Source organism: Podarcis pityusensis, assembly GCF_964106645.2.
Source record: "Podarcis pityusensis genome assembly, chromosome: 12".
In the NCBI taxonomy this organism is placed as follows: Eukaryota; Metazoa; Chordata; class Lepidosauria; order Squamata; family Lacertidae; genus Podarcis; species Podarcis pityusensis.
The window spans coordinates 21,821,317-21,833,692 of record NC_138037.1 but is presented as its reverse complement, the minus strand read 5'-3'; the positions used below and the strand labels follow the sequence as shown (position 1 = coordinate 21,833,692).

The 12,376-nt window shown below is 44.6% G+C and overlaps 1 protein-coding gene across 2 annotated transcripts in view; it reads right to left on the bottom strand.

Annotated features, from left to right (window-relative positions):
* PRTFDC1 (phosphoribosyl transferase domain containing 1) overlaps nt 1-12,376 on the bottom strand; it is a 56,881-nt gene that overhangs the window by 7,781 nt on the left and 36,724 nt on the right. For both annotated transcript variants that reach the window (XM_080974519.1, XM_080974518.1), the window contains exon 5: nt 1,152-1,169. In XM_080974519.1, coding sequence (XP_080830645.1) covers nt 1,152-1,169 — 18 coding nt within the window. The remainder of the gene's footprint in view (nt 1-1,151; nt 1,170-12,376) is intronic.

The window sequence follows — 12,376 nt, the reverse complement described above, 5'->3', positions numbered from 1 at the left end:
CTTCTGGTTAACAGCCAGACGCACAGACCCATTGCATCACAGGAACACAAAAGGTAAAAGGAGGCCGGTGTGTGTGTGTGTGTAGTTAGGGCATTTATTTATTTATAAAATTATTTATATGCTGTCCACTCATATAAAATATCAAGGTGGTACACAACAATATGTGCAAGTATAATAAAACACCATTAAAGACAATGCAAAATAATTTTCACAGGAAGTTGACAGTGTAGTAAGAAGGAAGAAAGTTTAAACCAGCTGAGCCTTTGTAAGATGGGGGACAACTTAAAGTCTTCCTCTGAATGATCTCAGCGATCAAGCTGCGATATAAGGGCTTGTGTGAGCCTTAAGGCATCCTGGACCCAAGTTGTTCAGGGCTTCGTATATTAACACAAGAGCCTTGAAACTGACCTGGTTAGCCAATAGCTGAAAAGTTCTGCAACATCAACACCATTTTATTATTTTAATTTCTGGGGGGAGGAGGGGAGGAATTACCGTATTTTTCGCCCTATAGGACACACTTTTTCCCCTCCAAAAATGAAGGGGAAATGTGTGTGCATCCTATGGGGCGAATACAGGCTTTCGCTGAAGCTTGGAGAGTGAGAGGGGTCGGTGCGCACTGACCCCTCACTCTCCAGGCTTCAGGAAGCTCTGCGCAACCCTCGGGAGCCCGGCGCGAAGTCGCGCCAGGCTCCCAAAGGTTGCGCAGAGCTGCCTGCATTCCGAAGCCTGGGCCGCGCTGAAGAGCGCGCCTGGGCTTCGCGCAGCTCTCCGCAAGCCTGGGGAGATCAGCACGGCTCCCTAGGCTTGCGGATAGCAGGCTGTTCTGGGGCTTCCCCCGCGCCAGCCCCGTGCCTGGGGGGGAAATAATTTTTTTTCTTTATTCCCCCCCCCCAAAAAAACTAGGTGTGTCCTATGGGGCGGTGCATCCTATGGGGCGAAAAATACGGTAGCCTCTTTTGGGTCTTTTTCATGGTCCCCCCAAAAAAGGTGTCACAGCCTTTAGCTAAACGGCTTTCGAAAAGCACTAGCAAGGTTTTTGCTGACTTCACGGGATTCTTTGTATATCTGCACCTATACATTAAGTGGTACAAGACGTACTGTACCCAAAAGGACCACCACCCGTTTTAGCCAATCCAAATAGATGAACTTACCTCCACAATTAATACGTTCTGAAACACAAACAAACAAGGAGGAGAAAAAGAAATTTGGTTAGGCAGGAGAACAAAGTGAATCGACAGCAAACCACTAGCAGAACGGGAGTCCATGTTCTCTGGGTCTTCTCCAGGATGAGGAGGAAAAGGGAGATCTGATGATGGAGAGTTGCAAGGGTGGCCCCAGCTAAGTCAACCAACCAAGTATTGGGAGCAAGGAGAGTCCTTGTCCCTGGCAGACAGCAAGGGGATGCTCCCTGCTTCTGCCCTATACCTGCAGCTCTGACCCAGTTCTTTCTTTCTTGCAGTGAGAGGTGACTTGGTCTCCTACCAGGGAAGGGGAGAGGGAAGAAAACGTGAATAGTTTCATTCCCACCAGCACAGCACAAACACTCTGTATGCAGGACGTTGAAGGCCCAACCCCTGGTCTCTCCAGTTAAGAAACAACGTGGCTGGGAAAACTCCACGGCTGGAAACCTTAGAGCTGTGTCATGAAAGAGCAGCCAACATGTAGGGCTAGGTAGACCAATAGCTCAGTTCAGTATAACTGTTTCATACATAGGTCTGCCAACTGGCAAGCATTAAGAACGATGGCCTGGCAACTCTCTCTCTCTCTGTGTGTTATATTTACAGGGATTGGCAGGGGGTGAAAAACCTGTGGCCAACCAGGTATTGTTGGACTCCAACTCCCATCCTTCCTGGGGCCATGCTGACCGAGGCTGATGGGAACTGGAGTTCAACAACATCAGGAGGGCCACAGGTCCATCATCCCTGCCAGCAGGAAGATACACAGCTTTTAGGCAGGGCTCTGCTCACTGAACCGCCAAATTCTTCTAGACTCCGTCTACGTTCCTGCTCCAATGTAAGCTACCAGGTTCTTGCACATTGTATTTTTGGACTGACAGGCCTTTCCCAATGAGGTCCACCTGAGAACTTTCACTTCCCTCGGAAAGTTCTCCATAATTTTCAGGATGCCAGAACACAAGTATTGCTGAACTTTCTGTTCTGTTGAGTCTCCATTCGCCTCTTCATCTTCTCAGCCCCTCTCTCATGCAATCTTGGCGGTGAGTCCTGGAAGACCTGCTCCTGGCCTTGCAGGCTTTTCCCATCTGGCTTAGGAGGGTGGGGCCCTGTCTGACTCCAGCTGCAGAAGCTGAGACTGCTGAACAGACTCTTGGGTTGAGGAATTGTTTAGAGGATTGGGGGAGGGGGTGCTGTTATTGATATTATTTTTTTGATACCTTTATTTTAATCTTAATATGATTTATGTGGAAATTGTTCAATTTGGTTGTGAACTTTTTGAGGTTTAATTTATTGCTTATTACTACTTTTGTTATGCTTGTAATGATGTACGTTTTTTCATGTTGTAAGCAAGCTTGAACTATGGAAAGGTTGCATACAAATAAAATTAGGTAATGTATGTATGCCTGGACTTCTGATCTATCTTTGCACACCTAAGCTATCTTAAAGGAAATGCCTCATCTACAACAGTTCAGTTTTATTTCTGTACTTGCCAAAGGCCATAGCAGGAATGCAAAAATACAATACATTAAACAATTAATAACGGAACCTGTTATCTTGCAAGTGTTTTACAATGGACAAGAGGCAAGCCAACTCAAAGTAGCATCACGAGATTTAGATAATGCTAAGGCATAAGTTGCTGAGCAGAGTAATATTCTTGACATCTGTTTGCTAACCCCCAAAAAATCTATCTTTTGAAGGTCTGACCACTATTTCCTTACTTGACAGCAGCTGGGGAAGAATTTTGTTTCTTATTTGATATGAGAACAGGGCAACTGAAGAGAGATTATACAAAATCCTCAAGATCCTGATGTACTCTGATTGACAATAGGCTTGTATTAGTCTTGTTACTTGTCTTCAGAACCTTACTGTGGACTTGAGATCTCCCAAATCCTACTTAAACAATATTGAATAAATATTTAAATGCATTACTTTTATTGAACTGCTTTGGATGAGTGGGGGAAGTTAAGTCTTTGCTATTGCAAATTCTTAGGTGAACCATCTTCATCCCAATTTTTGTAGTTTTCTAAATCCTTCTTGTTTTACTTCTGTGGCTCTCCAGATGTTGGGATGACAACCTCAACTGCCCCTAACCAATGGCTCTGCTGGCTGATGGGAGTTGGTGCCCAACATCTGGAGCCTGCCGGTTACCCACCCCTGCTTGACCCACTCTATATCTCAAATTCAACAGCCCTATAATGTAAGCCAGCAATACCATCTCTATATTACTGGTGGGGGTTTAAGAATGGCTCGTCGATGCGTTCTTCAAATGGTGCAAGCCCCTAAGCTTCTCAAGGCCATGTAGTATGAGACATCCCTGGAAAGGAGGACCTCACATCATGAACAGTCCCAATGAAACCAGCACACACTTGCTGAGTATGGCATCAGTTAAAGTAAATTGTGACCTTGGAATGGCACAGTCCAACTTTCCATCGCTAACAGCCAGGAACCATCAGCACAAGGGTTATTTTGGTGGATCATCATCTTATCTATCATGCAATATGGAAGTCTTCAATTAACTACAGCTTCATCTCAAGCAAGAAAATATGGTTTCCAGCTCCACAACAAACCAGATGTTCATTCTGATGTTATTTAGATCCTAGCTTGTTTTAAACCTGATAATCCTGTCTTGGATAAAATGGGAAACAATGGCTAACAACTCCCTGGTTTAACTGCAGAAAGGCAGAAGGGTCTGTGATCATACGGACAACTTTATTCAATTCAGTTTCTTGGCTCGTTAAACTGAGATAGGATCATTTGAATTAGGTCATTACCTTCCAAACCTGTTTACATGCTACTGATGTGACTTACACGGTGAAATGTGACCTGTAATTAGCTGCAAATACTCAAGCCATGAGATAATAATACTGCAATATTAGCAAATGGGGGAGGATTAGCTAATGAAATATTTCTAAAGAGAAACATAAAATTGTAGAGTTGGAAGGGACCACAAGGGTAGAGGCATTAATACATAGCAGTGAATACTTCAGAAGTGGTTTTCTGTCTTCCAGATGGCCAGACATATATTTTCTATTCGTTTCAAGCTTCTTTCCACAGGAAATCAACCTGCAGCCAATGACAGGCTCATGTGCAGCTGGTGATAATTCTTCTGCCATGTTGATAAACTAGAACTCTATTTCAGTAGTCCTGTAATAAATTTAATAACATGGCGCATCCACGCTGTAAAGTTACACAATCTTAACTCGCCTGCCTTAACAGGTTTTACAGCAGATCGCTGCTGTTGACTTTGGTGAAAGAATTATATCCAAAGTCCTCTTCTCAACTCCACCCTGATGCCAGGCTTAGGCACCACTTGTTGGAACTCCTTGGGCTCCAAATGCCAGAAAACCTTGCAAAAGGAGGCTGGAAGGTCCTGCTCTTGGCCAAACTTACAAGCAGTTCCTTGCTGGAGCACAGGAAGATGGCCTGATTCAGACATAACAACAATCCATGGTTTGTTACGGCAAGAACAAGAAGTGCAGGGTAAAGCCTCTGGCTGCAACTTGTAACATGAAGGACTGCCTTCTTCCATACAAGCCTTCTTGGATGTTGAGAAGCAGCAGCTTGTGGGGAGTGGGCAGTGGTTATGCTGGTTCTCCAGAAAGTGGATCACTGATGCTTACCAGGAGGAAGAGAGAGAAGGGCGAGGCACCAGAGAGTTCAGGGCAGTGCAAATTGAATTATTCTGCAGAGGCCCTTTTCTCTGTCCCAACAACTTCTGACGCATGTTTGGTGGGAACTCAAGAAAGGGCCTCCTTAGTAGCTGCAAACCAGCTCTTGAGGAGACCAGGCTTTGTAATCATGAAGAGTGAACACCAACCATCTCTGTGTTAATCATTATATGGTATTAATTGTGCCAGCATCTGACTCTCACAAATATGGTTTTGCATTTACCTAGAGGGGTGTTACTCTAATACTGCTTCATGAACAGCAAATCTGCTTGTGCTAGATTTGTGCCTGTTAAATGTAACTGATTGCAACTTCCCGCCCCCCTCCGAAAGCACTCAATATTTGCATAATAGACAGAAATCTCTTTTCTATTGTGACATCTCTACCCTCGGAAAAGATGCACTCATTGAATTTTTAGCTACCATTAAACTGTTAAATGTACAGGGTGCTGGTGGGCAAAAAGTGGTAGTCCTACCTATATCTGAGAAGGCTATGTTGTTGAGGCTATAAGATATATCCAAGAAGGCTGTGATGTTGAAGCTGGGGGCTAGCAAAATGAGAATATTTCCCTTTCTATAAGGACACTGAAGGAGCAGAACTGACTTATTCATAATACAATATCAAGGAAATGGAACTGGAGTTGTTGCAGTTCCTGACATCCAAACTGTGGCCAGGGATCAGGCAGTTCAGCCATAACCATTTAATGGAGGATATACTTTCAATAAGATTAAGATATATATGTTTACAAAGTAATCAAGAGTGGCACCATGGAAAATATACTGGCTTTGCTCCAGCCGAAGTTAGTTGCACTTTTCCAAATGAAATCTATCTGCAAACTTTAGTAGGACCCAAGTGTGACTAACTTAAGTCAGGATTGATCATAACATGTACAAAGGTAAACATGTACAACCATAGGCTCTTAAAGCCAATTTTATATACATAAATTAATCTGTGATGTGACAGCAGTATGTTTTGGGGAAATGGTTGTGGAGGTTATCAATATAATATTTAAGCTGCAACATACACCTAAATCTTCCTTATACTGACTTAAATTACACTGAAAGCATATCACCAATAAGGTTTCATGCAGCAGCACCTTATCAGTGAACATCAGCAAAATAGTCTGAAACGGAACACAGATAAAAGGGCAGTGAATAGCTGGATAATGTTTGAGATTTAATAGCTTTTGTGTAATCAGCCGTGTACCAAAAACCAGGCTCAAAATAAAGCATTGGAACTATGAGTCTGGTAATGAGCAATATAACCAACTTACTGAATAAAACCAAAATTGTTTTTGCCAGATGCATTTCATTTACAATTGTGTGGGGTGTCTTTACTGTTTCTTGTCTTGCCTCTGCATTTTATTTTTGCTGTTCATGTTCAAGCCATGCATTTTGTTTAATCATTCCAGAGCCATTCAGATAATTCCATGTTCATTTTTACAAAAATCTGTGCACCATGTTGTGTTGGGAGGTGGCTGGTTTTTTTAAATCACTGAATCAAGACACCAGGTGCAAGCCATGCCACCTCCTCACTCACAGCTCATCCTAGCACCGCAGTTCTACTAATAAACGAAAATGAGTCAGCAGATGAATCAACAGAGTGGGATGATACAGTCAAACACACACCAAAACTCACATCAGATATAGCTAGTTATATAAATCAGAAGAATTTACTTGATCGTATCTTCATAAATTGCTGTTCTGAAAAGGTTTTAGTGGGGTGGGGAGTTCCTAATAGTAGGTGGAGCATTGGAACAAAGAGCTACTCTGCATCACCTGCAGGTCCTACAGATGTGGCTGGACCCCAATTCCTGCCATCCTTGACAATTGGCCATGCTGGCTGGGCTGCTGGGAGTTGCAGTCCAATAACATCTGGAGGGTTCCCTACCTCATCCTACCCTTAGGCAGAATGGGGCAATTGCTTCAAGGGGCAGATTCCGAGAGCTGCCCTGACCTTTCCCCGCAAGCTAGCAGGTGCAGTGGTGGATCTGTCCCGTCACCAATATTGAAGTAAAATTCAGCTGCCTGTTTCTTTGGCTTCCCTGTACGTGTGGATGGTCACCTTGCCCTTGGCCTCGGGTGGCAGAATGTCTTGGGCTTCACCTGAGAGGCAACTGAATATCTTTTGGGACCGGGATATCAACTCCCATACAATTCTACCCTTTTTCTGAGATCATCTTCAGAAGCCCTCTTTTGTATCCCAGCACCCCCCTGAAATACACTTCATCGGGACCAGTGACAGGTCCTTTTCTGTGGCCGCTCCTAGGCTGCTGACCTCTTTCCCCAAGTAGGTGTGCTTTGCTCTCTCCTTAAATGGCTTCCAGAAGCTAGTAAAAGCTTCCTTTTGGTTTGTAAGGTACCGTATTTTTTGCCCATAGGACGCACCTCGTTTTTTTGGGGGGAAATGAATAAAAAATATATATTTCCCCCCCCCCCCCGCTGCAGGGCTGGGGCGGGGGGGGGAATGAATAAAAAATATATATTTCCCCCCCCCCAGCTGCAGGGCTGGGGCGGGGGGGGGGAATGAATAAAAAATATATATTTCCCCCCCCCCAGCCGCAGGGCTGGGGCGGGGGATGCCCGAGCTTCCCCTGACCCCAGCCCCCAGAACAGGCTGCTAGCCACAAGCCTTGCGAGCCTGGCGGCAACTCCCGCCGAGCTCGCAAGGCTTGCAGACACCTGCGCGAAGCACGGGGCACCCTCCGGAGTGCGCCCCATGCTTCGGGCTGCAGGCTGCTGCCCGCAAGCCTTGCGAGCCCGCGGGAACTCCCGCCGGGCTTGCAAGGCTTGCGGATAGCTTCCTGAAGCCTGGAGAGCGAGAGGGGTTGGTGCGCACCGACCCCTCTCGCTCTCCAGGCTTCAGCGAAAGCCTGCATTCGCCCCATAGGACGCACACACATTTCCCCTTCATTTTTGGAGGGGAAAAAGTGCGTCCTATAGGGCGAAAAATACGGTATATTAGTTTTTCTGTGCATCTGCTTTTTTTCTTTTTAAACAATCTTTGCTGCTGCTAGTGTTTTTTGTTTTTTTACTGTTGTCTTAGCGTTTTGATGTTTTCAGCTTGCTAATTTATGGTGTGAGCTTTGAGCTGCCTTGAGCGAGCACAGATGGGAGATAACAGTTTCAAATAAATATAAAAGAACAGGAGATTTGCTGCACAGTACTATACACCCATTTGCCTGGGGCAAGCCCTATAGGACTCTATGGCAGTTACTTCAGAGTAGACATGGTTAAAGTATGTTCTACCACTGTGAGCTAAGGGTCCTGCTAGCGCTGCTTTAATGCTGTGTAGTAAATATCTGGTTAAGGGTTTCCCCCCCCCCTCATGCCACTCTCTTAGGTATGGCAGAGTTCAATTTGCAAGAACCCCCCCCCCCACACACCAACCCTATATTTATCTCCTAATTCAAGAACATATGTCTATGCAGCCTAGATTGGTAAGAAGGATTAAAAAAGAGATAGAGAAAGAAATCTGAATCAGAACATCCAGCTCCATTGTGACAGCTCCAATAAGATCAGTAACCTTCATGCTGCTAATGATGAACAGAAGGCAGATGCTCCATGATGAAAGATGATACATGTGGGTCCTGCTGGCTATACCTCAAATTGATTCTCCCTTTCCCCAGTAGCATCCCTTTTTTTCCTTTTCCTTTTTTTGGTTCTGCTTCAGAAGGTGTTGAGTCATCTCATCTGCTGCAGAAAATGTAACAATGCTAATTATATCTGCTGAGGGTAGGCAGGTAGTTGTCAGCTGCATGGCAATAACAGAGCGAGGCAAGGTGGGCTTTCAAGACGTGGAAAGAATTCCGTCAGGAAACAGATTCCCTGCAATCAGAACAGCCAGATGAAGCTGCCAACTTTCTCTCTCCTGGGCAATTGCACAGGGAAGTGAGGTTTATTTATTTTTTTACAGACCCTTCCTAAAATCTGACATGCCTAATGGTGTCCTTCTCGTGCTCTTTGTTTGGGCACAGACTGGGCTCTTTTCTCCCCAAATAAGAACCATGTTTGCAGGCACTACTGTCATGGACTGGTTGGACGTAGAGGAATGGAAGGAGGAACCAGCTGGAGAACCACCAAGGGAAGAAGGCTCAGATCCCGGGGAGGAGTGGTGGGAGAACAATGAGTGGTCAGAGGGAGAAGAGGAGGTGTCAGAAGCTGAGGAGGGAACAGGGCTCAGTGAGCTGGGAGAGTCTGTGGCAGAGAGCAGTCCAGGATCAGCGACAGAAGCTGAAGCAGGAGGGTGGGAGGAAAGAGGCCAAGAGGCAGAGATGAGTCAGGTTGGTGAAGAGTCACGGGTGTCTCCCTCTCCTACTGCAACAAGCTCCCCTCCTTGCTTGTCTCCCAGAATCAGAAGAGGCATGAAAAGGGCAGAGGTGAGGTTGGTGACATGCAGACACACTCTCTGGTTGCTTGGAAAAAAGCAATAGATTGCTGGAGAGGAGCAGCACTTAGGCAGCTGCAGGGATGTAAAGACCTTCAGTCTCAGCAACTGCTTCATGCGAGCAAGACCTACCAGAGATGAGTTGCTGGGCTCATTAGGCCTGACACTCCTGTTTCTGCTAATGAAGAGTTAACTCCAGCTTGCACAGTGTGATTTACTGCTGGCTCACTCTAGACAACTAAACTGTATAGGTGGTTTTCATAGTTTAAAGGTTCACACTCCCTAAGTTGCATTCTCAAAAGGAGTCTGAATCCCTGGGTTCATATCAAATATTGGGAAAGCAGACAACTGGCTATCTGGCCAGGAACTGGCTGGGATGAACTAGGATCCAGGATAGCTTGAGTCACTGACTAAGCTTTGGAGGGGGTATTGTATATAAATGATGGCTGCAGATCTGGCACAGGAGGCCAGGAGCTCAAGCTAAAAGCTTTGCAAGTTGGAGTTCTAAGGCAGGGGTGGGGAACCTGTAGCCCTCCAGATGTTGTTGGGATACAAATCTGATCCCTAACCCATCCCTGGCTAGGGTTGTGAATTAAGAGTCCAACTATTTCTGGAGGGCTATAAATTCCCTGTGGCTGCCCTAAGGTTCACAGGGTGTTGGACTCCCAATTCCCATCAGTCCCAGCCAGCATGGCCAGCAGTCATGGATGATGGGAGTTGTAGTCTAGCAACATCTGGAAGGCCACAGCTTTCCCACCGCCACTCTGAGGAATCCTCTTGTCGAGACTGTTTCTTGCTGAGACTTTAGTAATGCTAAATCTACATGTCAAGTAGTTTTACGCACATAAAAAGTGTGTTTTCTATGACTGTGCACTACACAGGACATGTTTTTCCTTCATCAAATATAGCCACAAAGGGGCTGGGAGGCTGACTCAGCAAATAACACCTTCAGGGACAAATAACAGGATTGGGGAGACAATTTAATGCAAGTACATGGCATGGGAGGAAAGAACTAAAGCAGATCCCAGGGGATGCTTTTGTTAAAAAATGTGCTATCTCCTAAGTGTGGTAGCTGAAACATACTACTAACCTAACTGTAGTTTGACCCTCAGCTTGGGCAGGTAGTTACAGGTGAGGGGAACCTGTGGCCTTTTGGATATTGTTGGACTCCAACTTCAACCAATGCCACCCAGCATGGTCAGTGGTCAGGGACCATGGGAACTGCAGTCCATCCCTATCTTTCAGATTTGTATATCCACTGTTTTTTGAGGGCATTTGGCTGGCACACTAGGAATGCCCCAGGGAGTCTCTTTCTCCACACTCTGGCAGTATACTTTTGAAGTCTTGTTGACACTGAAGCTTTCTTGCTAACTGCTGACAACAAAACCCAGCAGGGTTCTTTTTTTTGTAGCAAGTAGATCTTCAAAATTAACCTTTCAGTCACAAAACACCATACAGGTAGTTAATATTTAGCTCCGTGCAGCTTTTGATTCCTTAATATATCTCAGAAGTTGGCTTAAAGCCTCTTTTTAGAAAATGGGGAAAAAGGGAAAGGTTTTCTGAAAAAGGATATTAAGCTTTATCTAATCCTGTCAGCTGGCATTATTCAAGTCATCTGTAAGCAAGGATGAAAATAAACACGTCGAGTTTATGAACTGCGTTCTGTTTGTGGCAGATTTTCAAAGGTTGCTCAATGTTGAACAACGAGGATATTTATAATAAACCTGGTACATTTACATAATCTTTGTAAGGAACACACGTAATGTCCTTAGTAAGACTGGTAGGCAGATGTGATGGGGGACTGGTGAGAACCTGCTAATTCAGCCTTGCAAGAAATTGCAGCCTATGCTCTGTTTGCCAGCACAGCTAATGAAAATATGAAGCAGGTTTATAAAATGGGGGGTGGTTCACCTGTGGCCCTCCAAATGTCAATCCTAGACTACTGGCTACACTGGCTGAGGATGATGGGAATTCATCAACATCTGGAGACCACAGGTTAGCCACCCCTGGGCCAAATGGAGAGAATTGCTGTGGGTGTAGATTGCATAACAAGCTACAGCTGCTGAAATTCCCTCTTTTAGATCCCGGAAGCCTTGCCTCTTTTAACACTCAACACTGCAAATCTAAACACTGGTTCTGGTACTAACATACTAATCATGTAACAACTGACATAATACTGATGCGCAATAATTCTCAGAAACCATTTCTTATACCACCCGGCAACATATAAAAGGAAATCAGTTTGAGTTGCATTTCGCTATTTTAGACAGTACTGGCGACAATGGATGGTAGATAGCTTTTGTTAAATAAATCATGAAGTTATCATGCAGTTCCTTCAATAAGAGAAAAAGACACTGAGATTTTGGTAATAGGACAGTTTATTAAAATGTAATTGATTAATCTGTTAAAAGCCAGATGATTAATTAACTAAAAGTCTTTAATCAGTTACCAGTCCTACTATTAACACAAGAGTAATTTCACTTGCAGTGTAAATTAATTTTAGTGGTTTCCTGCCCAAATTCATCCCGAGGCTTGCTGTTTTGATCACTTTCCCACACAGACCATCTGCCTAATGAAATAAAGTCATCCTTCTTCCTCAAGTGATTCAGCGTATAACTAGGCCTGGATTAAAAGAGTCTTGTCCTTGAACAAAAATATTTTATTTTCCCTTTTTTTAAACATCAGTATGTGCATGCAGAATGGGGGGAAATGAAAATAAATTGCTTCTCAGCCTTCCAGCACATAAAAAGATTCAAATCATTGACAAGTCCCATGATTTACCATTGTCAAACCAAGGTGCTATTAAAAGGTTCAGGGCCAAAACAAGACAATTGCATTTAATTTGCCTTCAACTTTGAAAACAGAAGCTGTGGGAGAGCAGGATATGGACAATGGTGTATTTTTTTTGGGGGGGGGGGTGTTTAACCCTTCCCTCCTATGCTGTAGTCTCCTCTAAAGTGACCCATCCCATGTTGCCATTTGTGCTGGGTGAAAAGCTGTAATTGATGGTAGATTTACTCATGGGGAGAATAGCATGACTGCAGGATGGTTGGAAAGGGTTAACCTATTATAGTTAATAGAAGGCGGGGGGCGCCTCCAGGCATATTAAATGCAATCACGCATTCCACATATTGTCTTTTTTTGGCCCT